This window comes from Sarcophilus harrisii, chromosome 1, assembly GCF_902635505.1.
Source record: "Sarcophilus harrisii chromosome 1, mSarHar1.11, whole genome shotgun sequence".
NCBI classification, from domain to species: domain Eukaryota; kingdom Metazoa; phylum Chordata; class Mammalia; order Dasyuromorphia; family Dasyuridae; genus Sarcophilus; species Sarcophilus harrisii.
The window spans coordinates 597,566,596-597,593,642 of record NC_045426.1 but is presented as its reverse complement, the minus strand read 5'-3'; the positions used below and the strand labels follow the sequence as shown (position 1 = coordinate 597,593,642).

General features: G+C 32.9%; 1 protein-coding gene across 2 annotated transcripts in view; it reads left to right on the top strand.

Annotated features, from left to right (window-relative positions):
• Nucleotides 1–27,047, top strand: part of CSMD3 (CUB and Sushi multiple domains 3) — a 1,575,929-nt gene that overhangs the window by 437,858 nt on the left and 1,111,024 nt on the right. For both annotated transcript variants that reach the window (XM_031954893.1, XM_031954946.1), the window contains exon 5: nucleotides 21,885–22,092. In XM_031954893.1, the coding sequence (XP_031810753.1) occupies nucleotides 21,885–22,092 (208 nt within the window). The remainder of the gene's footprint in view (nucleotides 1–21,884; nucleotides 22,093–27,047) is intronic.

Below are 27,047 nucleotides of genomic sequence, written 5' to 3'. Positions count from 1 at the left end.
ATGAGATATCTCACTATCATTTCCATGGTCCTGGGTTAGGGGATCCAAGATGGATTTGAGAAGCTTTTTAGTATTTCTTAATTCAGGCAGCATTTCTTTTTACTTGCCCCAGGTATTAATATTGAGAATTATGGCTCCAATAGCAATAAACTTAATTGTGATCATAAACCTTGTGTTCTGAATGTATGAGTTTTCAATTTAACTTATCTTTCAGAGAAAAAAATGTTCATCTTTTCATGATTTATCTATTCATTAATTCACCAACTTCATCAAAGAACTTTTACTCAGTTAAGAAAAAAATTCATAATGTAAAGTGAAACTGAATACTTTATTCTATTGAAAAACGATTCTGGTATTCACATATTACAACATCATGCTCTATGTAAACGTTCAGTGATGAGAAGTGATAAAGAATTATGGAAGGCATGTTAACCATTCAATCAGGAAGATTTAAGTTCAAATTCTACCTCAAATGCTTTCTGTATATTTGGTTATGGTTAAATCATATAACTTATCTAGACATCAGTTTCCTCAGTTGTAAAATGAGGGGGTGAAATTTTTTCAGTTCCCTTCTAGCTCTAAATCTCTAATTTTATGACCTTCAGAAATTTAGAAAATTATTTTTTAATTCATAATGTAATAATACTAGAATAAGCCCCTATTTTTATTGATGAGGAAACAAGAAAGATAAAGTGATTTAGTCCATACACAAATATTTGAAGATACCTCTCATTCCACATCTATTATTTCTTGATTTGAAGCTAAATCTTCCCAAATGTAGCCCATATAACAAAGTACAGTTACTTGAAAATCACTTTTAAGTCTTTTCTTACCATCTTCACAATCTGAAGAAAGAATTCTATCTATGAAAGATTCTTATTTATTTATCTACTTATTTCTAAGCCAAAGAGAAATGGCAAGGTTTAGTGTAATTCTCAACTTTTTTTGTGTCATGGACAATTTAGTAAAATCTAGAATAATTAGAATATTTCTAAATGCATAAAATAAAATAGAGTTACAAAGACACCAATTATATTGAAATACAGATTATAGGCAGTGAGAAAGCAAACATGGGGGACCCAAGGAAAGCTCTAAGAACCCCAATAATTTTGACATAGCAATGAGTATATATTTTAAGCTATAAATCACAAATGTAATATGATATGAAAAATCTGTGATTTCTATTGGTAACAAAATCAGAGGTTTAGTTAATACTGATATAGTCTATGACTTACACTTCCAACTTAGAAAATGAAAAATTTGAATTGGACCATAGTAAAATAAGGCCCTATTCTTTTTTTTGCATCCAAGTTCATGGACTCAGTAAATTATGATTCAATGTGGGTGCACAAATACAAGTTTAAGAACTTCTAGCTTAGTAGATAGTGTTGGAGTAATAGAGGCCTTCCATTAAATCCTATCACTAAATCCCCTGAAACTTAGGTTATTCTTTGAGACTATAGAATGAGAGGGATCTTAAACAAAGGACAGCTGGTGATACAGTGAATAGAGTGCTGGGTCTGGATTCAGAAAGACTCACATCTGCTTGAGTTCAATCTAATCCCAAATGCACTTACTAGCTGTATGTCTTGACAAGTCATTTAATCCTATTTGGTTCATTTCCTCATTAGTAAAAATCAGCTGGAGAAGAAAATAGCAAACAATGCCAGTGTCTTTGCCAAGAAAATGCCAAATGATGTCAAGAAGAGTCAGACACAAATGAAGTGTTCTTAACTGTTCTTAAAAGGTGTTTTTATATCATAGAGAACATCTTTTTATCTATCTATATATCGATATATAGATATCTACATAGAGACGGTTATACATATATGTGTGTGCGTATATATATATAGACATATGCACACACATGCTTTTGTATAGATGTGTATATGTATGTATACACATATGCACACATTATATGATATGCATATGTATCTATGGGTATATACACATGCATAGACTTGAATTAAAACCCAACCTCAGTTGGAGTTATTCTGTGCATGTATATAAATTTATGGGTATATTTACATAGCGTGTAAATATATTTCTTGCTTATATACCCTCCATCCAAAATCACTCCAGATCCCATATTGGAGATCATATAACATAATAGAGATGCTCATTTTAATGGGAACAGTCCTGGATCTGGAAGCAGAAAATATTGATTTGATTCTCAGCTCCACCACATATCAGCTGTGTTAATGTTGTTATTTAATCATACTAACTCTTTTGTGAGCCATAAAGGGTTTTCTAAGCAAAGATAATATAGTGGTTTGCTATTTTTTTTTTCCTCCAGTTCATTAAGGCTAGTATTTGAGGCTAAATTTGAACTCAGATTTTCCTGACTCCGAGCCCTAACTTCTCAGTAATTCAGGTCCCTCATGACTTAAATAGGGAATTTGAATGTACTTCTTGGGGTAGATATGACCCCAAAATGACATAATGTACATAAGGTACTTTGTAAACCATAAATCACTCTATACATATCCCCTGATTACAAAGAAGCACCATTGTATAGTGGTTATAGAGAGGATGTTAGAATCAAAAAGACCTAGATTTAAGTTATCATACATCTGATTATGTGACTTTAGGTAAGTCATTTAAACCTCTTAGAATGCTGAACATCTAAGTCTTTAAGTTGAAGGTGTAATGTGTTTTGGTAGAGGGAATTTCTTCATATGGAAATTCCATATCTCAATGAAAACACAGGTTCATTTTTATTCCCTAGGTTGAAACAATGAAGGTCTTCCAAAGAGACATATATAAACTATACCAATTTTTACAACAATCCTTAAGATTATATGCTAAGATCAATGTCATCTAACATGCACCAATTGCTTTTCCCACCTTTCTTAAGAAATATGTTGTTAGATGAGAGAGAAAACAACAAATTAGAAGATATTCCCTTTTTCTATGCGCATAGTTTCATTGAGTTTTTATCATCCTAAGGATTGTCTCCTGGTCTTTTATTTTGACATTTCTGATAATAAATCCTTCAGGACAAAGGATTTTTGGATTTACTTTTGGAAATTTCTCATCCATAGAAAAGCTTTTTTGGTGGGAAATTATATTCTCCCTCTCAGCAGTCCTGAATTAGGCATAGAGACTGAGCTACTCTTTTCTTTTGGGACAAAACTCTGAATAGGGTCAAGGAGTTAAGCAGTAATTCAGCACTGCTACCAAATCTTGCTTACCTTATTAGTAACATTTAAAGTTCCTGAGGTAGTTCATAATAGTCCTAATAAAACCAACTTTTAGCAGAGTGAGTCCATATTCTTTGTATATGACATGATAATTTATAACTCTCATCACAATATATAGTGGACATCTTATCTGTCAACTGATGTCCTTAGGCTGAAGACATAAGAAGCAAATGTGTTTTTCCCCCAGTGTTTAACACAGTAGATTGTGCATGACTAATCTTGTCAGGTGCCAGTCTTTTACTTTTCAAAAAATCTTCTTTTGGGGATTTCAGTGAATAGATGATGGACTAAGCATTCTTCTTCTTTTTTTTTTTTTTTTTTTTTAGAATTGTTAAAATTCATATATTAAATTCAATAGATTATGAAGCAATATATTCAAAATTCAGCTTCTATGTAAATCTGAAAATTTGATAAAGGAAGTCTTTCATTTTTATTGAAAGTTAACCTTTAACTCAGTAATTGGCTCACTGAGGTTATGATGGCTTTCCGATAAAATCATTTGGATAAAGTTGTATTTTTTTCCCCTTTTTAATTGCTTTTTCCAGGGGACAGTGGAAACTATTATGCCTTCCAATCCTCATATCACCTTTTGCTCAATTCCAGGGCCAATTCCTGATAAACAATGCCAAGGGAAGGATTATCCAAACTGGCAGATTACCCCAAAATCACTTATTTGGCTTTGGATTTCTTTCCCTTGTTATATTTGGCTTCAGCTTATATTAAAATTAGTTTGTGCTAAGTAAGCATATGGTCACAGACAACAGGGAGAAGGTGACCCAGATAAGTACTGGGGGACAGAGAAGTCAGTTCTGAATGAATAATATGTCACTTGTAATCCATAAAGTGGATTATTTGCACATGGATAATCAAAAGTTAATTACATTAAAATAAACAAATAAAACAATCATCAGCAATTATTTGTTGACTAATGGAATCTCATTGACTAGACAAATGAACTTTTTTTTTCAATTTAAAAATATATATTTTTCTTAATCCTGTCAAAAAAGGATAGTTGATACTTAGGACATATATGCCAAAAGCCACTACAGACAATTTTATTTTAGTTAATTGATTTTTTTGACACTAGGTCTTTCTACCTTTCCCAAATGGAAGCTGTGTGGCCAATCACAGACCTGATTCCTTCTACTTCTTATAATGGAAACTTTGACTTCTCTGTATCTGACTTAAGTTCATCCCTCCTTCGGTGGTCTGTATGTTCTCTGCTCCAAGGGACTTTAGATATTGGTGCCAAATTCATCATGGACACCTCATTAACTTAAGCAAGCTCAAACAATCAACTATTCTCAATTTCACTGGCAGCAGGGATAATGGCCATACATCATGCAAATATTAAGGAACTTTTAAAATATATATCTGTAAAAATATCATTTGAAACAAATAATCTCTAAGATCTCTTTAAAAACACTTGCTACATGAATTACACTTTTGCAATATCATATTCAGCAATGCATACTAAGGGGGGGGGGAACTGCACCAGAAGTCAATATGATTTCAAATTATGACTCGTCTTCTTGCTGCTTGTTATAGTTCCTCAATATAATATATAGCTCCATTCTTATGATTATGTTTTCAGGAGGTGTGGAGGATTAAACATTTTATTACCTAGGGATCAAACTTCTATTTTCATAGGAATGACATTCCTGATCACAATATTGTATAATCCTTAGTTCAGCATGACAGTTTCAAAACACCCAAATATGTATATGTGAGCAAGTTATATTGTTATATTATAATACAATTCATTTTTAAAGCAGGGAATCAATCTGAAGAATGAATCTTCATACCCAAAACATATTGTAGAATATAATTTAGTTTCCCTAATTCATATAAATTTGAATTCATAAGGCTCAGAGTATTATGCTTTGTTTGGGCATTTTTGTTTTTAGATTTGTACTTGCGTTTTATCTTATTTTGCCATATGACATTCTCAGCATTTCACTTTTATTTGCCTTTGTAGATTAGAATTAACATTCTCTCTGTTGTGTATTTAAAAAAAAAAAGTCTTTCATATAAAGATAGGAAAGTATATTCATATAGTGTATGCAAAAACTCAACTTGAATTATTCACATATTAATTTAAATAAAAGCCTAACAGCTTACTTAAATTCATTTTTATGGAAATAAGGAATAAACATTTTAGATAATAGTACCGACAAATAGTAGAAATATCATAATTGTTATTGATAGCTTTGTTTTTCTAAGCCAAGCTAATCTCATGATTACAACATAGAAATGGAAAACCCCCTAGTTGCTGAATGTACTTTCTGTGCTCTAGCAAATTTAACAATGAAGTGAGTTCCTCACATGTTTAACTCCATTTTCCTACTGATTTTTATTCAGAGATGAAGGATAGTGAGTAGAGTTACAATAGAGAATCTCTAGTCGAATTTTTTCACTCTATATTGTTAACTACTGTTATTAATATAATGGCAGGACTAAAGTTTCTAGAGAGAAAGTGTGAAAAAAGAGACCTAAATTGCCTAAAGTGTGCCTTCTTTACTTTTGATACTTCCCCTGCAAAATCCATTGCCCTCATGCCTTTAACTGCCTATGGTCCCCTTTACTGTCTTCTAGCCAGTTCCTTTTACCCTTGATCTTTTTATCTCTCCCTCCACATTGTAACTCATCTATCTCTTTTCAGATTTCCTCAGTGTTCAGTTCTTTTTAGAGTGGAAATGCACATAAATAAGTAGAATTCAGAATTCAGATTCAGAAATCAACAATAGGGATTTTAGGCACTTCACTAGGGAACTTTTTTCTGCATATTAGCCTTATGGTATAGGTATGAAACCCCTAAATCTCAGGAGGTACTTTAGAAGCCATCTCATCCAAAATATAACTTAATAGGGAAGAAGAGTCGCAAAGTAGAACAAAAACTAGGTTCTGACTCACAGTGTTTGGGTTCAAATAATATTATCAGGCTTTTGGATTGTACTTAATGAATTCTTTTTAATGAATTTTTAACTTATTAGCTTAGTGGCTTTGGGGAAATCAATTTCTTTCTTTTGAACCTCTACTTTCATAACTGTGATGTCACCTAATATGATTATTCTAAAGAAAGTGCTTAAAATAGATATGTGAGCTAATACTAACACTCTTGTCATTTTCTTCTTTTTGTTCTTAATCTTTATTTCTTCTGACACATGACAGGCCAGATGATGTCAAAGATAGAGACCTCTAGGTCTCTCGTATGCAGGAAAATTTGCATTTAAGTCTTATCTCTGCTTTGTTTTTGTTAATTCCATTTGGTGGTTTCTTGGAAAAGATAATGGAATGGTCTGTCATTTCCTTCTCCAGCTCATTTTACAATTAAGGAAACTGAGGTAAATAGGGTTAAGTGACTTGCCCAAGTTCACACAACTAATAAGTATCTGAGACCACATTTAAACTCAGGTAGATGATTTCTTGACTTCTGGTCCAACATTCTATCCACCTAGTTTTCCTGAACATGAAAATATGCAACTTGAATCAGAAACCCAAGTTTTCTATGTGCTGCCTGTGTAACCTCAAATAGATCATTTGCCTCACTAGATCTCAGTTTCCTCATTTGTACCATAAAAGTAAAGGGTTGAATTAGATGTCCTATCAAATTTGAGACTACCTCTTCAAACAATATTCATGGACTTATGATAGTGCTATAAAATCCCCAATTAATGGTCATCCTATCTCCACTTAAAAATATTCTTTGAAGGTAGAGAAAACTCATTACTTCCCAACTTGTCCTACTTTATCTTTTTATGGCTCTAATTTTTTGAAGACAAGACCTGTACCATACTTCGAATAAGTTGTTGTTTAGTCATTCAGTTGTATCTGACTTTTTGTGACCCCTTGACCATAGCACATCAATACTATCCTTGGGTTTTTTAACATAGATAAAGGAGTGATTTACCATTTTCTTCTTCAGAGGATTAAAGTTAAGTGACTTGCCCAGTTTCACCCAGTTAGTGAGTGTTTGAAACTGGATTTGAACTCAAGTTGAAAATGTAACATTTCACAATTGGTGTCTAGGGCCAAGCAAAACAAGTTGTAAATCAAGAGTTCTTATAAATTTTAAAGTTTTATGAACTAGATGGGAGGGGGGTGGTGAAGATTTTCCTTTCATTTTAAGTGAATTTAGCATTTCTTTTGGTTATTTAAAAAAATTCTAAAGTGTGTCTTTAGTTCTCCCAGATTGTCCCAAAGACATCCATAATAATAATGAAAAAAAAAAAAAAAAAAAAAAAAAAAGGTGAGGAATCAGGTCCTCATCCTTTCTAAGTCCTCTTTCTTATGTCAATGAAACATGTGAAGCAAGCTACAATGAATCTCCTAATACAGTCATTTTTTTCTCCAAACTAATCAACACCAGGGTTTATTTCCTTGAAAGTTGGATTGTTGGCAGCTATCTACTTTACTTTATAATGCCAGCTGTTAAGGGGCTGTAATTCTTAATTTCTAACAAACTTCATGGTTTACACTGGAAAGTGAAACACAATGAGCAGTTGTGAACCCATCACTAACTTGGTGTAAGAGGAAAGAGAAAAACAAATGACTGGGTTCCTATATTCACCTGATTGCACCAATGTCAAGCAAATGATGTCTGACATACTGAAGTTTATCAAAAGCAATTCTTTACCATTATACTGTCAGTAAAATCTTTTATGAATCTTCTTTGCTCCTAATGTCTTCAGATCTATATAACCCATGTTTTTATACCTTTTTATACTTTGTTGATTTTTTCAATCTCATCTATGTAAAAGCTTATAATTTTCTAATAAGGTCTTGGTGAAATGTTTATATATTCATAAATAATGTAGCATTCAATAAAAAATCTTTTTAATTTCACAAAAAAACTGAGAAAATTTACATTAAATATGAAACAAAAACAAAAGCCTCAGTTGGCCTCAGTTGTCACCAGACTTAAAACTTCACTCTTAAGTGAAAAAAAGATGAGAACCTCAGTTCCATAGCTCAGAGCTATAGTTCTAGGATCCCATATTACTCTTTCAGTGTGTTTTGATTCTGTAGCACCTGTAGCACTCTACAGGTGCTACCCTGCATGTGGTTATCATTGGTACATCTTTTCCATGTATTGATCATGGCCCTCAAAGTTATACTTACTCTGTTTCCTAAACTAAAAAAAAAAAAAAAAAAATGAGGAAAATAATCGCACCTATATGCCAGGATTACTGTGAAGATCCAGTAAGGAAATGATTTGAAAGTTTTTGACGCAATGCCTAATGATAAGTTCCTGAATGGGGTATTGGACAGAGAGAAATTAAAGAATTGATCCAAAGCAGGCAGGGAGAAAGCACTGATAGAGATCAGTTTAGCTCCATGGTCCCACCTTCTGGAGAAATTGTCCAGTCAGAAATCCAAGTTATGTCAAACTTCTGAGACCCAACCCCCCTCTGTTGGCATCTCAAGTATTCTCACTTTGACCTGTCAGCAATCCCAGTCATGTCTCTGAAGTTAAATTTTCCCTACAAAATCTACTTATGAACTATCCCATGAACTATCCCATGAACTATCCCAACACAACACTCTTCCTTGGGTCTTTGGTATCTCCTCTAACTCCACTATGCTTCTCAGCCCAATTTCGTTTCCTTACAGTTTACTAACTTTCTTATGATGCTAAGTCCCTTTCAGTATTTAGCCTGCCAGCTAAGGGCATGCCCTAACCTCATGGGGTGCTCCTTTTGTACTGGGTAATTGTAAGTTCCACTGAGAAACTTGTCTTTCATATGCACTCCCACTCTATTTCATATTTACTACTCCTGGTGTCTATTTATATCCCTTCATTTTTTCATAACCTAATCCCCTAAATAAATCTACCTTTTGCCAAAGAGAATGGCTACTGTGAATTTTTCACATGACAGAACTCCAACTTTTGGTATCTACTATCATCTGGTGTCTACATCATCTGGCACATAGTAAGCGCTGCATGAAAGTTAACTGTGGTTAACAGGACACTTAGAGATAGTCAATGAGCTTTTGAAAATGAAGGACTGGAATCATGGGAATGTAGCTTTGGAAACAAATTGTCTTGATGCATTAAGGAAAGCCATTGAAATGAATGAGATTAAATTAAGGGAGAAAAAAAAAAGGGAGAAACTTAAGCTAAAGACAGAGAGATGTGGGGCCACCAAGGGATGCTGAAGGCAACTCAAATTGCCTAAAGGGAATTAATTGTTAATTTTTTATGTCAACATTGATTCTTCGGGGATATTGGCAAATGCTATAAATCAGGCTTGATTTATTATCTTATTAAATTGTTAGACTTTAAAAAGTGATCTAGATAATGTTATCAATGAAAATTAAAATTTAAAATGCACCAATCCTTTTTTTTCCCTTACAGGGGAATTAATTGTTAAACATTTACTGGTACCCTGATGGCAGATACCAACATTTAAATAAGGACATGGGGAGTAATACATGGTGTCAGAGAGTTCACAGAAATCAAGGGAGAATTTCTAACTACAAACCTATATTTTCAAAAATAATTCTTAGGAACTTATTCAGTAATGTGATTCATTTGTGAAATATGATTTTCCCTGCATTTATTTGTAGAATATGAATTGAATTGTTTGGGCTTTAAATTTAAAATTTATTTATTTTTAACATTCTTTTTACAGCAAAATTTAGGGTTCTAAATCTCTTTCCTCCCTCTGGCTTCTCAGTCCAATCATTGAGAAGGAAGGCAATATAATATTAATTATACACATAATTATAATATAATTATGTAAAAGATATTTATATATTAATTATGTAACAAAAAGAAAGAAAAATATAGGGGGAAATTATACTCCAATTTATATCCAGAATTCATTAATTTTCTCTCTGGAAGTAGAGAATATTTTTCATCATGAATGCTTTTAAATTATCTTGGATCACTGTGTTTATTAGAGTAGCCAAAACTTTCATAGTTGTTCATGGTTACAATACTGCTATATTATGTACAATGATCTGCTGGATCTGCTTGCTTCACTCTTTTTCACTTGACATACGTCTTTTCAAACTTTTCTCATCATTTTTTGCAACACAATAGTATTCCATGATAATCACACACTACAACTTGCTCATTCATTCCCCAGTTGATGAGTATTTCCTCAATTTCAATATCTTTGTCTCTATAAAAAAAGAACTGCTATAAATATTTTTGTCCTTATAGGTTATTATTTTTTTCTTTTTTTGTGGTATTGCTGACTCATCCACATTGTTTTATAATGCATTGGGAGTAGTTCTAAATTGTTCTCCAAAAATGTTGGATCAGTTCACAATTCCAACAACAGTACATGAGTGGCCCAATTTTTCCACATTCCCTTTCATTGTCATCTTCCTTTTCTGTCATTTTACCCAACCTGATAGGTATAAGGTTGTATCTCAAAATTATTTTAATTTGCATTTTCCAGCAAATAATTATTTCTGGCATTTTTTCATATGATCAAAGATAGCTATGACATCTTCTAAAAACTTCCTGTTTATATCCATTAACTATTTATCAATGAGAAATGGTTCTCTTCCATATGTAAACTTAACAAATCTGAGAAATGAGGCCTTTATCACTGAAACTTGCTTTATTTTTTCTTTCATCTGTTTTGGTATTAATGTAACAGGAATGATAAATGAAATAAGAGAAAGCCTTTTTATTCTCCTTTTCTTGCTGATCAACAAAAATGCATCTCTTCCTGCAAATTAAAACAATTCTGAGGTACCATCTCACACTTATCAGATTAGCTAATATGATAAAAAAGGGAAATGATAAATGTTGATAAGGGTGGGGAAGAATTGGGACACTAATGCACTGTTAGTGTAGTTGTGATCTGATCTAACAATTCTGAATTCATAGCATTTATTTTACCATTTACATATAAAGATAGTTTTCAACATTCCTTTTTGTAAGATTTTGGAGTGACCAATTTTTTTTTTCCTCCCTTACTCTTTTGCCTCTCCTCTTCTCAGGAGAGCAAGCAATCTGATGTAGGTTATACAGGCACAATCGTTTCATTATGAAAGAAAAATCAGAACAAAAGGGAAAAAAACACAAAAAAGCAAAAAGCAAACAAACAAAAATTGTAAAAATAGTATGCTATGATCCTCATTTGGTCTCCATAGTTCTCCCTTGATTTAGATGGCATTTTTTCATCCCAAATCCATTGGAATTGTCTTGGATCATTATATTGCTGAGAAGAGATAAGTCTATCCTAGTTGATCATCACATAATCTTGCTGTTATTCTATACAATGTTCTCCTACTTTTGCTCATTTCACTCAGCATCAGTTCATATAAATCTTTCTAGACTTTTCTGTTATCAGTCTGCTCATCATTTCTGATAGAACAATAATATTCATTATAACCCTATACCAGAACTTATTCAACCATTCCCCAATTGATAGGCATCCACACATTTTCCAATTTTTACCAACACAAAAGAGCTGCTGCAAACAATTTTTGCACATGTGGGTCCTTTTCTCCCTTTTATGATCTTCTTTTGGATATAGACCCAGTAGTGACACTGCTGTATCAAAGGGTATATACAGTTTTATAGCCCTTTGATTTAACAATTCCTGAACTATAATTAAAGGGCAACCAAATTGTGTATACCCTTTTGATTCACAAAATGTTCCTATAAAGAGAAAAGGATCTACCTGGGTGAAAATATTTATATCAGCCCTTTTTGTGTGGGTAAAATATTGGAAATTGAGGGCATGCCTATCAATTGGAAATGGCTGAACAACTTATATACAGTATGTGATGTATGGAACACTATTATATACTAAGAAATGAACAGCCAGATTTGAGAAAAAACCTGGAAAGAAATATACAAAGTGAAATGAGCAGAATCAGAAATCCATTGTGTACAGTATCAACAACATTTTGTGATGACCAACTATTCACAGCACCAAAAATACAAAGCTATAAACATGCAGCTCAATAACTGAAGGACTCTGAATATAGATCAAAGCATAATTATTTCACTTTTTTATGTTTTTATAATTGATGTCTTCTTTCATAATTATGACCATTATGGAAATATATATTTTACATAATGATATATACATACATATATATATAATGGTATATATAATATTAAAGGAATCTTTTAAATCCTTTAAAAAGGAATGTTAAATTGTCTTGATATGTAATTTGAAAAATAGAATTTTATTTAAAATATATTAAAATTATTTCTTCCTTTCTTGATATTTCAAGTCATTTTCTGCCTTCTGACAAGACATAAAATATTGAATAGAACTAGTAGAATGAGAAAAGCCTTGTTAAACAACAAGCTCATTTAATTTCCTTCCCTGTGTGAAAATGGTGACTTTGTGCTTGAGACATAAGGAAGCACAAGGCAAATTTAGTTAAGTATAAACATGAGCAGACATAATAACTTGGTGGGCTCTGTGTAGTGGGTTGTATAATGGCTAATTGAGAGGAGAACAGTATTTAAAAGATTTCTGTCTAATTAAGAGCCAGGCAACTGATGATGCCTGACTTAGGAAAGAAAAACCCAGTTCACAAATCAGTTTTACTTCAGTGCTAATGTGGAAGGTAGACATTTAACAAAGGAGATTTAGGCAGAATTAAATAATGTAATAGAATTTGGAATTGTATTGATCACATCACATCTGGAATAGACCTAAAGCATTCCAGTTCCAGGAAATGCTCGTCTTTTTCCTTTGACAATGGATTGTTTAGTTTTCTGTATATTACTTCATTAAGTGATTGGTATACAAAGCACTAAGTAGAGTCCAAAATTTGAAAAGACATGCTACAAGTAAGTATTTTAAATTATTTGTCTCCATCTGTGGTTAATTGGCTGTGTTTTGAGTATTTGGACACAGTGCACAGTAAAAAATAGGTGATAATAAAATGCTAGTTGGTTGATAGACTCACTGGTAGAATCTAGAATGGGAACAAATGAAAGCTTACTTAGGCACAAGGCATGTCCAAGGTACACTTGGGGAAGTGAAATCTCTTTGTGTTATAGTTATATGATCAAAATTTAGTTTTTGGGTTTGTTCTCTTCCTGGTGGTCATTGCTTTTGGTGAGATTTCTTGTTAACTTCAACTTAAAGCTTTTATCATGTAACTGTAGCACCCAGACACCCCCATCCTTCCATACCACCCCCCAAACCTGCTAACATATATAGGTAGACCTTCAGAAAAAAATCTCCAATTTGAGGGATTTGGGGTGTCAAAATTTGCTTTTCTTTTAGAAGCATGGGTCACAAATGCACCCAGATATATCTATTTGATTAGATAAATGAAAAAACACATTAGTTCAATTAAAATGGAAATGGTTGAACTTGGGATAAGAAGATTCCTGTCATCCATCCTATAATGCTCTTGCTTGCCATTGTAAATCATTAAGTCAAAAAGCAAATATTGTATATGTCAGTCATTATATTAGGTGTGGATGATATGAATTCCAAAATGAAATATTGTCCTCAAGGAAATGGAACTATATTGGTATATATTAACATATATAAATATTTGCAAAATTAATATAATACAAGAATGAGCAGGAAAGAACTAGTAACTATTGGGATCAGGAAAAGCTTCATGTAGAAAATGATGCTTGAGTAAAGCTTAGAAGGAAGCTAGATTCTAAAAGGAGGAAGTAAGAAGTGAATATATTTGAGGTATGGAGAACAGAAATGCAATGTCACATGTGAATAACAGTGACAATGTCAGTTTGTCTGTTTTTTAAAGTTCATGAAGAGGAATAATATAAATTGAAGCCTGGACATGTAAATTGAATCCAAAGATGGAGGTTGAATCCAGGTTAAAAGGGTTAAAAGGGACTTTTATTTCTAAGCAGAGGAGATTGTGTTTAATTTTTAAGTTAATCAGGAAGCTCTAGATTTCATTAAGTAGGGGAATGACTTGACAAGACCTGGTTTTTAGGAAAAATACTTTGGTCTCAGTAAAAAATGGATTAATAGGAGAGAAACATGAAGCACAGAGACAATTCTAAAATCTACTAAAAAAATGACACAAAATGGAAAAGTTCTTTGCCTTTCTTTATACTAGCAATGCAAATCTTTTCACTCCTTATTGAAATATTTGGATTTTTAAAGTGAGAAATTACTGATTTAGCTAATTTATTCTGATTCTGCTGATTTTGTGGAGATTATTAGAAATTTCTGAGAATACTATGGAAAAAAATATGTTTAGTTTTTAGAGAAGTATCGCATTACTTCAACATAAAATTAGATGTTGTTCTCAGAGAAAATAGCTTTGTCTAGAAAAAAATAATCATTTGTCTAATTATCTTGAAAGATTTTTTAAAATGTCTAGTTTTCATTTAAACACACCACAAATTTTCTCTAACACTAGAATATAAACTCCTTGAGAACAAAAACCCTCAGAATACTTCACAAGATATTCAGTGACTTAATATAATTAGCACAGTTTTCAACTCTTCAAACTTTTTAAGTTTGTAAAGTGTAAAACTATGCTGATTGTTCAGATTTGCTCTATTTAGTCCTCAGTGGATACTTATTTGCTTTAATATATTAAATAATAAAAAAGACATCTAAAATAAATCTTCCTTGGATGTTTAAAAGATTATATCACTTCAAGATGGCTTTATCTTGGCAAGAATAGTATTTAAGGAACATATTGCTATAGTATTAATTGGTTGAGATACCATATTATACAATAGAGAGTACTGGATTTAAAAAAAGAGAGAGAATTAGGTGCTTGGCTAGTTAATATCTTTGTGATCCAGAGTAAAGCAATCTCCTAAACTTCAAGTTCCTTATCTGTGAAGTGAGGAGATTAAACTAGATAAGCTCCATCTCTAAACATATGACCTATGATTATAGAGATCAAAGGCTTTGACAATCACCAGGCTTTGAATTAATTAAAACAATATAATTGGTATACAGTCATTTTATACTGTTTATAAACTTTGCTATAACAAGAATAATTACAGTTCCTATTTCTTTACTCTGTGTGTGTGTGTGTGTGTGTGTATGTGTGAAAATGATCTCACCTGACAACATGCAGCCCATTTAGTTCAGGGAATATGAGGTTAAACAGCCTTTTCATCATCTTCTGTATTTCCTATTTATCAAGTTGTCATGCCCTAAAACTCATAAATTCCAGGTGAGTTAAAAGAAGGAACTGTGTGAGATATCATGTCCCCAGTTGAGAGAACTACTATCCAGTAGATTTCTATTTAAATTACTATTATTATTATTATTTTGCTAACTAGAAGCTAAGCTTTGTTGGTTATTAAAATAAAAAACCTTCAAATGCTCTTTACATTTTTTAAATTCTTCATTTTGAAACAAAGGCACCTATTATCCCCATTATATTTGTAGCTGAAATTACCTGACATTGATTTGAACTTTTATTAAATTTTTCAGACTGAATATAAAATGTGATACTGAGGAGAAAATTTTAAAGTGGGAACTATTCCAGAATTTTCTATTCAAATAAAAGATGAACTTGTATTAAGTGCCTATTATATGATAAATATTGGATATAAAAAAGATAAAAGCAAAACAGAGAGAATACAAAGTAAAAATGCAAAATGTTTTTACTTTATTAGAGGAAACAATATATACATATACAACTGGAAATAATGCAGTCTTTATCACCTGATGCCTTAATTATTGCAGAAACCTGCAAGTAGGTCTGCCTATATTATCTTTCCGCATTCCAATCAATTCTCCATGTAGCCACTAACACTAAATGGATTTTCCTAAATGTAGGACCAATCATGTCACCTCCAATTCAATAAATTCCGGCACCTCCCTATATCTTCCTGAAAAAATATAAAATAGTCCATTTCACATCCAAAGCCTTTCATAATCTATTCCCCACTTATAGTTTCAATCTTTTTACATCTTAATCCCCAACATGAACTCTTAGATTTAGGGATACTGAACTACTAGTAAGGCATCACCTCCATGATATCATAGTTCTCTTTGAGAATGAAGGACAAAAAACAGCTATGAACAAAAAAGCTATGTATTGTTATCTCTCTAGATAGACAGATAGATATTTAATATGAACCTAGCTCTTAGCATGGTACCTGTCTCATAGAAAACACTCAAATCTGTACTTGTCTATTCAACAATTGAGGAAGGAAGCAGGAAAGACATTTTTCATAGTATAAATAATAATGCTTAAATTGAATTTTACAGAATAAAAATTCTAAGAAAGAAAAGTTGAATAGGGAATGTCAAGCATAGGTGACAATCTGTTTAAAAGCAAGGAAATGAGTGCCAAATATGAGTAATGATAAAAATATTCAGTTTGTCTTATATATAAGGCACAAGGAAATAATACTTACTATATCTAGTATTACCAGCAAGTCATGTTGAGCATTAATATTCATATTTTGAATCAAGCAATAGAGTCACATTCTCTCATGTCCCTAAATTAGGTACTAAATTTATTTTATTTTAAACTTTCTCACTTTGAAAAAAAAAATCTATCCATGCCCCTGGGCAACAGGATCTGGGGAAACTAAAAGTTAAGAGGGAACAACAGACAAAAATTGGTTTTGACTAATAGGAAAAAGAGATATATAAAAAATCACCTTGTTCATAATTTTATCTATCCTGACTACATGATTGATATAGAGGTTTTTTCCTAATATATCTTACAAAAATAAGCATCTTGTCTAATTGAAAATTTCTGTTGACAAGAAACTCATTACTATTTAGGCTATTAAAAAAAAAAAACATTTGGGAGTTTTACCTCTAAAAAGTAAAGTTTGAAAGATGAAATATTAGCAGCTCCATACATTTCAGGACAGTGAAAAACCATTAAGAAATATAAGGAATTGAAACCTTGACATTATTGATTTAGACTCCCAGGATACCTGGTCTTCCTTTTAACTGGCCTAGATGTTAATGGTCTTTGACCTTGATTTTCTCCAACACTAATTTCTAAATCTTCTAAAAATAGTGCAGTAGCCATGAAATCATGAAATGCCACAAAAGAAAGAAACCTAAGTAGAAGACTAACATACCTTGTAACTAAGAAAGAACTAACTCAACAATATCTCCTAAAAATGATCATCAAATCTCCATTTGAATATGTCCAAGGTCAGGGAATCCATAAACTCATAAGGTAGTTATTCATATTTTGTCATGATTATTATTATTAAGATGTCTCACTTCTTCTGACTACCTTATCTCTGCCCTTTATATTGAACTTATGTTCAATTTATATGCTTTCTGCACATTGTTCCTATTCTGCACTCCATGCTCACAAAAATAAATGTTTACTCTTTCCTTCCCATGACAACCTACTACACATCTAAAGGTAGTGATCATGTCCACCTGACATCTTTCTTCTCCCAAATAAAATAATCTCCCTTTCTCTTGCATAACTTGGTATGTATGTTGTTTTTTTTTTAATTCTCTCTAAATTGTCCAAAATGATAAAACTGAATATAATACTCTAAATAGGATATAAATGACCAGGGTCAATTATAGTGAGAAAGCAACTTTACTTATTCAAAATTCTATGGTCCTTTTAATGACTCATATTGATCTTTTAGTTGGCTAACACTCCATATCTTTTCCATATAAATTGTTATCTAGCTATGTCTTGTTGATCTTTATTTGTGGAGAGTATTTATTTTTTTAAATTATAATGGAGGACTTTACATTATTCTCTTTTGAATATTATTATATAATATGTCTAATTTTGTAAATTTTGCTTCTTCCTTTTGAAATATTTGACATCACTTTGAGCTTTGTTCTAGAAATTTGATAAATGTTCTTAGGATGCCTTCATTATTTATTTTTTTAAAAAGTGAACAAAAAAGAACTAAGGACAGACGCTTATCATAGGTGATTGCAATGCTCCCAACTTATTATTATAATCTTCCTTATTAATCAATATTTCTAGGTTTCCCCCCTAAAACCTGAAATGAAACATTTACAAACTTTGTAAACTGTACTAGTTTCTCTTTTAGCTCAACCACTAATCATTACATTTTGTTTAGCATTATTCAATCACAATATACTTAATATATCTAATGATACTTTTATTCAGCTTAGATATTTCTCTGCCTTTCCAGATGCTATCATGAAACATCAATTGCTTAGCTAAAATGTGATATATAACATTGCTAGTATTCCATTGAATCTAAAACAGCTTTTTTTTTCCTATAAAGTGTTCAAAATCATATATTCATATAATCTCCAAGTTGGAGCGTTCTATATGTTAGAAACCCTTTCCTTGTCCCAAGTGTAAATTTGTGTCTTTGCATATCCTATTCATTACTTTTAGTTTTACCCAAGGGCCAAAAAAAAAAATTAAGCCTAATTCCTCTTCCACAAGGACAGCCTTTTAGGTCCTCGAAATATCTATCATGCTCTCCTCGAGCCTTATTTTTTCTAAGCTGAATATTTCCAATTTTTTAAACTGGAAAAGACTCTAGGCCCTTAACTATTCTTATTGCCCTTCAGTTTATCAACATCCTTCCTAAAATGTCATGCCCAGATCAGAATCCATTATCCAGATGTGGTCTCACCAGGAGAGAAAATATTGGGATATCTTACTATTTTGGGAAGCTATGCCTTTCTTAATAGAGTTTAACGTAATAAAAATAGTATTGCTTATTTACCTATATCAGTCTTGAAACATCAAAGGTAAAACAAACCCACAGCTCATTTTTAGACAACTATTTTTGACTATTCCTGCTTTCACCATGTGCTGGTAAAGTTTATTTCTTGGTCCCAAGTGCAATAATTTATATTAATCCTTAATATGTTTCTTATTAGATGCAATTACACTTTGAATAATAAATACTCAAATTATTTTTCATCATTATGCATTTAAATGCTTTGCTTTCTTCATCATTTTAAAAATGGGGGGGGGGGGAAAGGGGGAACAAGCAATGCCTCATCTCCAGATCTTTGATACTTCTCCCATTTACCAGTTTGTCAAAGGTTAGTGGTAGTTTCTTAACAGTGATATCTATAAGTATTTTCAAAACCTCAAAATTTAATTTATCAAGATTCAGTCCCTTGATTTCATTGAATGAAAGTTGGTGATTTTTTTCATGTTTCCATTGACATCTTTTACCAAATCAGGATAAGATTAATAGTTGTCACAATAGGATCGTTATCTAGCGAGTAGAAATATACCAGAAAGGTATAAGAATCCTTGTATCAGGCAGAATGAGGAAGGTTGGTGGTGCACATCTTGGGATTTCTTCTTCCTTATCAAAGTTGCTCTGGCTAGTCAACACCTTGATTGAGACCTTTCTATTATAATTTTAAAAAAGAATTATTATGTTTCTGCAAAATTATTATAATGCATTAATTAGTCTTTTACAATCCATCCCATCTTTAAATATACATATGATTCCCTATGCCTCTATGTTACCACATTTCAATTTCAAAACAGAAATCACACTAATATAATTATTAGCAATTCATCATTAAGAATCAAACTTTTTATTTTCCTAATGTACTTCAAAATAGAAAAATTATTCTAAAGCAAAATAAAAACAAGTTTCCAAAATCTGTGTCTAATTTTTTATGCCTCAATTTTCTTATCTACAAATTGCCAGTTGTATGTGGCTTAGATAACCTCTAAATTTCATAAAGTCTGGAGTTAAAATCTGGTCTCAGATACCTACTAGCCATGTGACATGGGAAAAGTCACTTAACTTTGTCTCAGTTTCTTCACCTGTAAAATGAGTAGAGAAGGAAACGGCAAATAGTTGCACCTTCTCTGTCAAGAAAATCCGAAATGGAGACATTGAAGAGTTGGGTATGACTGAAAAATAATTGAAGTAAAGGTCCATAACAATTTTAAACACATGATCATGCATCCTACAATCTTTTTATTCTACAATTCAATTTGACAATTATTTATTAAGTGACTTCTTTATGTGGGGCACTATGCAGGGTTCAGACAATAGAGAAACAAAAACAAATTAGTCCTTATCTTCAAGTAACTTACCCTTCAGGCATTTATTCACCATCTACAATACATTAAACAAAACATTTCTGATTTTTTTCAATAAAGTGACTAGTCTAAGAATTGCAAGCAGACAATAAATTTTCCATCATTTCCTTTTTAATAACAAATATAGCAGAAGTGACTGAGAAGTCAAACACTTTGTGAATTTGTCACGCGATTACAACTAGTACTCATGAATATTTGGATTTCTATTCTAATATTTTGATTCTAAGATTCATAGGATCTTATCAAAATTAATGGAATAAGCATGAAATCCAATTAATCAAGTAGGAAAAAATGTACTGTGTCCAAATAACTGCAATAGCTCCAAGATTATTTCATTAGTTTTAGAGACCAACACTTTCACTCCTTACCAATCACAGACATAAGTAGACTGACTTTAGCATTTCAGACCCATAGAAATTTGAAAGTCTGATTTTGTGCTTGTAGATTTGCCCATTATGTTAGATAATCATGGATAATTTTAAAGCCAGATTCTTCTTCAAAGTGCCTTCCTGAGGTGCTCAGAAAGGCATATAATTCTTTCATACCATTTTGTTTCCCTAATGCCTAGATATCGTGGTGACCCATTAGCTCTTCTAGTTTAAGTACAATTCCCCAAAAGAGCCAAGCCACGCATGCCAGCCAATTAACTTTGTTCTAGGCATGGACTCAGAACAGGCTGCATATTTAATTCTAGCCAGTTTTTTAGAGTCATATGTTAATAATGACAAGAAGACTGGGTGAGAATTTGAGTGGAGCAGGGAAAATTTACCACTGCTACTGAAGGAAACAAGTTGAATATTATGGCCTAATGGAGGCAAGGCAGTGGGAGCACCTGTGTCCAAAAGGTCAGTAATACCATAGGGTCTGAGAAGATACATTGTCTGCATCCTAAATCTACCATTACTCAGTTTAACTGTGGCAGGATGTAAATTTAGGGAAAGGAGGTTGATTGTGAGTTCAACATTCCATTGCTTTTCTCCAATTATAGTTCAAAGCAGACTTTCAGATGTATGAACAATGTTTGTTGGTTCAGAAAAAAAATTTTTTTGACAGTCATTGAAATTTGAACTTGCCCAGAGTACTTTGTTTATTCAAATAGTACTTTGTATTTATTGTGCGTATTTTTTTTATTTAATTACAGACAGTTTTTACTTTACTTCATTATTTCACACAAAGAATTCTGAAATAAATCAATATTCCAGTAAAACAACCATGTTACCAGTAGTTCTAGGTAATCTCTCTCTGCCATTTCACTAGGAGCTCTGTAGCTTCCCAGTATCTCATCAAAAAGCATGTAAAAAACAACAACAAAAAATACACAAAAGGTGGAGGTTTTCCTTTTTGTCTTTTTATTCCAAATTCTTTGCATGACATTTTATACAGAGTAGGCACTTATTCAATCATATAAACAATAGCTGCAACTAGATGGCAAAGTAGGTAGGAAAGTACTGGAATCAAAAAAATAAATCTGAGTTTGTATCCCACCGTAAAATACCTATAGAATTTTATAGATTCTTTTACTATAATACCTGGATTTTCTTTTACTTTGTTTTCAAATTTCTTATAAATGGCTCAGACTTCACTTTTCTTATAAATGTAATACTGTAAGACCCTTGGGCATCCCAGTCTTTAGACTGTTTATCTGAAAATGTTAAGGAGGGTTTGCTTTGATTGTGTTTCATATAACAAACTTCTAAGTAAACATTTTTTCATTATTTTTAACAGCTGAAGATGCCTGTGGAGGCACAATGAGAGGATCCAGTGGCATAATTTCCAGTCCTAGTTTTCCTAATGAATATCATAACAATGCTGACTGCACATGGACAATTGTAGCTGAGCCAGGGGACACCATTTCACTCATATTTACAGATTTTCAAATGGAAGAGAAATATGATTACTTGGAAATAGAAGGTTCTGAGCCACCAACAATATGGTAAGTAAATACTGGCTGGTAATTGATACTCATACAAAGCACAAGTAAGGTCAGTGATGGGAGTATAAGTGCAATGGCAGTGAGTAGCTATAAAAGGACTAATGGTCAGGATTCTAGCTGTCATGATTCTTGAAACATTATTAGTGATAATTGGTGGAACACGGTGTTGTGAGTGAAGAATCAGGCCTAAAACTGGGCTCAGTCCTATGAAGAATGTAAAGAACAAATACATGTCTCTCTACTGGTTTTTATCACTTAAAGAAAATGTAATTATGTGTGTAATGACAAATATGGTTCTGATTATATGTGCTTGTATTCATCAACTTTAATCCTTTTTCCACGGAAGCATGATAAAACACTATAGAAGTTGTTTCATACAAATGTTCACATCAGACTGATTATACAATAATTTTATCCTAATGAACCCATGTAAACATAAGGTCAGTCATTATTCTTTGTGTAATTAAATTATGAACTTCTAGAGGATGGGGACTCTATTTCTATCTCTTTTTACATCCCCAGCACTCAGCACAGTGTCTGATGCAGAGTAGACACTTAATATATGTTCACTGATCATAAGGCCAAAGCAGATATCATAGGGGAAGAATAAGATTACATTTGTTCTGGAGACAAGATAGAATCATAGTATACTCATTACATTTTTTCTTTCATGAATTTGAGGATGAATATATATATATATATATATATTATATAGTTTTATAAATTTCTTTTTTATTGTAGTAAGTTTATTTTTAATACACATTGCTTTATGAATCATGTTGGGGGAGAAAATCAGAGGAAAAGGGAAAAAACATGGGAGGGATAAAAAATTAGAAAAAAGAAATGAAATAGCATGTGTTCATTTACATACACTCTCCTTAGTTCTTTTTCTGGATGCAGATGACATTTTCTGTCCAAAGTCTATTGGGATTGCTTTGAATCACTGAATCACTGAGAAGAACCAAGTCTTTCTTAGTCGATCATCACACATTCTTGCTGTTATTGATATTCCTAATTTTGTTTGTTTGGCTCAGCATCAGTTCATGCAAATCATTCCAGGCCTTTCTAAAATCAGCCTGTTCATCATTTTTTATAGAACGATAATATTCCATTATCTTCATATACCACAATTTATTCAGCCATTCCCCAATCAATGGGCATCCACTCATTTTCCAATTCTTTGCTACTATAAAAGAGCTTTCACAGACATTTTTTGCATATGTGGTGCTTTTTCCTTCCTTTATGATTTCTTTAGGATATAGACCCAGTAGTGTGACTGCTGGGTCAAAGGGTATGCAGTTTTATAGCCCTTTGGGTATAGTTCCAGATTGCTCTCTAGAATGATTGGATCATTTCATAACTCCACCAACAATGCATTAGTGTGCCAATTTCCCCACATCCCCTCCAGCATTTATCATTATCTTTTCTTGTCATTTTAGCCAATCTAAGAGGTGTAAGATACTAACTCAGAGTTGTTTTAATTTGCACTTCTCTCAATATGATTTAGAGCATTTTTTCATATAACTATAGATGGCTTTAATTTCATCGTCTGAAAATTGTCTGTTCATGTACTTTGACCAAAATTAATTGGGGAATGACTTGTATTCTTATAAATTTGACACAGTTGTTTATGTATTTTAGAAATAAGACCTCTATCAGAAATCCTGATTGGGAAGATTTTTTCCCCAGCCTTGTACTTCCCTTTTAATTTTGTTTTTGTTGGTTTTGCTTCTGCAAAACCTTTTTAAGTTCCTCTTGTTGCATTGAGGTCCCTCTTAGCACTTGAGGCTAATTAGCAATTGGACAATATTAATATATGCTTGGAGACAGAATGGCCCCGCCCACTCTCTGTGCAAGTTTGATGTGTTGTATAGGAGATTGCGTGGACGATTTGGTGGGTGGAGTGAGAGAGGCAGAGGCACTGCTAGGCGGATTCATGTCGCAATTGCTCTCACTTCATATCACCATTCCCCTTCACCTTTGCAAAGAATAAAGATCAAGCATTTTCCCTTATTCTGACTCTAGCTGATTCTAATATATTCTGGGTGCTAAACACAGGCATCACATTTGGCACCCAGTGGGGGGCTAAGGAATCTACTTTCACTGAAGAAGTCTTTGGTGAACAAGAAATTAGGTGAGTATTTTAATAGACAAACAGGGAACTTACTCCGTTAAGGGCTAAACTAGTAACCTTTTCTGGCTGAAATGGTCAAGCCTACTGTGCCTGGAGGCAAGTGATCCATAGGCTGGAGAGAAACAGATTTCACTTCTCCAGGGGGTATCTCAGTTGTCCCAGCTGCATATAACTCTATTCTCCCCAATTGTAATCCCTTTCTCCCATCAGGTTGCTTCCTGGCTGATTGATTGTGTAATCTCTTTCTCCCATCAGATGGCTTCTTGGCTGATTGGTCATGTCTGGGTACTGTACTTTTAGGCACTCTCTAGGCACACCATCGGCTGCCATCATGCCCCAAGTAGTTTTGGCCTGGGGCCCTGGGGCTGGGCCCCTCATCCCCTTTCCCTGAATCAGTCTACATTCTGAGGCACAATGGAAGCCTCTGTTGCATTTTGGACAAGGGTTATTGGGTCTTGTTCTCCCACCCTGTTTTTTCATTCTGTTTCTATAACAACACTGAGCTTTCAGATGCCCTATTTTACCACACTGAAAGCATTGATGAGTATCCCTGGAAGTCCCTTGCCAAAAGGGACCTTGTCTTCCCATGTTGGGATCTTAGGAAGTCTGCATCATAGCCTGGCTATAAAAGGCATTTGTGCCCACTGTAACACAGCGTCTTATGATCTCCTCTAAAGGAGCATCCTTGCACAGTCCTAGTATAATTCTTTTACAAACCTCATTAGCATTTTCCTTAGCAAGTTGCCTTATCAAAATGTCTGTTACTGCATTTTCGCTATTAGTTTATGTGATAGCTGTCTGCAAACATCCCACAAAATCAGCAAAGGGTTCATTTGACCCTTGTGTTATTTTGGTGAAGGCCTCACTCTTGTCATTTTTTATTGGGTAAAAAGGCCCAAGCTTTGATAACAGCAGTAGCAATTTGCTCATATGCTGCTATGTAGTAATTAATCTGTACTGCAATGTCTGCATAAGAACCTATACTTGTTAGTTGATCATAGGTGATTGGAGTATGAACTCCACTTTGACTATTTTGTTGGGCTTGTATCCTACAGAGCTCACTATATTCAAAAAGCCACAATAAGTTTTGTCCAGGTTCTAAGCATACCCTTGCTGTAGATTTCCAGTCATTAGGGGTTAAGATTTCAAAAGCCAAATTCTGTAATAACATCTTAACATAAGCCGATGTAGCACATAAAGAGTGCAAGCCTTTTTCACGTCTTTGAGGATTTCTATATCAAAAAGAGTGTATTTTCTATTTTCTTGACCTGAAGAGGTAAACTGTTGAAACACAGGAAAAATGTGTGGTTGTAACTCATTTACATCTTTCCCTTCCTCAGTGGCTTTTAGTAGTGCCTTTTGCAATCCACTCATAGGAACAGTTGAATGCTGGGGATGGGGGTAAGTGCTGGTGGTGTCACTGCCCCTTCCACTCCTCCTCCTCCCTCCATCCCAGAAGGTGGAGTTGATGGAGGAGAGTCAATTATCTGCTCCATAGGCAGTGTTGAAGCTGCCTCTTGGGATGGAAAGTCACCACACCCTTGAGCCTCACTTAAATCTGCATGCCCTGTGGGGATATGGTCATTAATCTGCTCATTGTCTTCCTCATTTTCCCCACACTTCCTCAGTTGTCCATTTTGCCTTTTATAATGTTGTGTAGTTCTTCTTTGGTCATAAATTCCTCTCTCCTCCAAAGATCTGATAGGTAAATTATCCCTTGTTTTCCTAATCTGTTTATGTTATCCTCCTTTATGCTGAAATCATGTATCCATTTTGACCTTATTTTGGTATGGCCTGTGAGATATAGGTCTATTTCAAGTTTCTCATATTATTTTCCAGTGTTCCCAACAATTTTTGTCAAATAGTGAGTTCTTATTCCTGATGCTGGAGTTGGGGGTTTATCAAATACTAAATTCTATAGGCTTTAATGATTGTGTCATGTGTATCTAATCATTTTTACTTATCCACCAGTCTATTTCTTAGCCAGTACCAAATGGTTTTGATAACTGCTGCTTTATAATATAGTTATAAGTTTGGTATTGCTAAGCCACCATCTTTGTATTTTTTTCATTAATTTCCTTGATATTCTTGACCTTTTGTTCTTCCAGATAAATTTTGCTATTTTTTTCTAGTTGTATAAAATAATATTTTGGCAGTTTGATTGGTATGGCATTGAACAAATAGACCAAATTAAGCAGAATTGTCATTTTTATTACATTAGCTCTCCCTAGCCACGAACAAATGATATTTTCCCAATTGTTTAGATCTGACTTTATCTGTGTTAGGAGTGTGTTGTATAGTTCTTGGGTTTCTCTTGGCAGGTAGATCCAAAAGTAATTTATTATGTCTACAGTAATTTTGAAGAGATGCTGATGGGCTTTGTCAGAAATATATAGAAATACTGATGATTTGTGTGGGTTAGTTTTATAACTTTCTTAAATGAATTTACTAATGATTTAGATACTGACATACTATAATTCCTTAATAATATAATGATTAACTCATTATTTTTAACGCTAATATTTTATTTCAAAGGTGGGAGCTGGAAAACATATTCACAGAGCATTTTGGATGATATCTGAATGCCTAAAATTTATTTTATTTACCTTTATTTCATAGTCTTAATTGATTAGTTTAGAAATATCTGACCTACACTAGAACAATATTCTGGATGAAAACTTCTATCATATTAATTAATTAAAGTCTTGATAATCATTAGACATGTTTATAATTAATGATGAAAACTAATAAATAATTATTATAAATGTTTTGGTTAATATAATTAATGAACAACCATAATAAATTTTCTATTGAAGCAAAT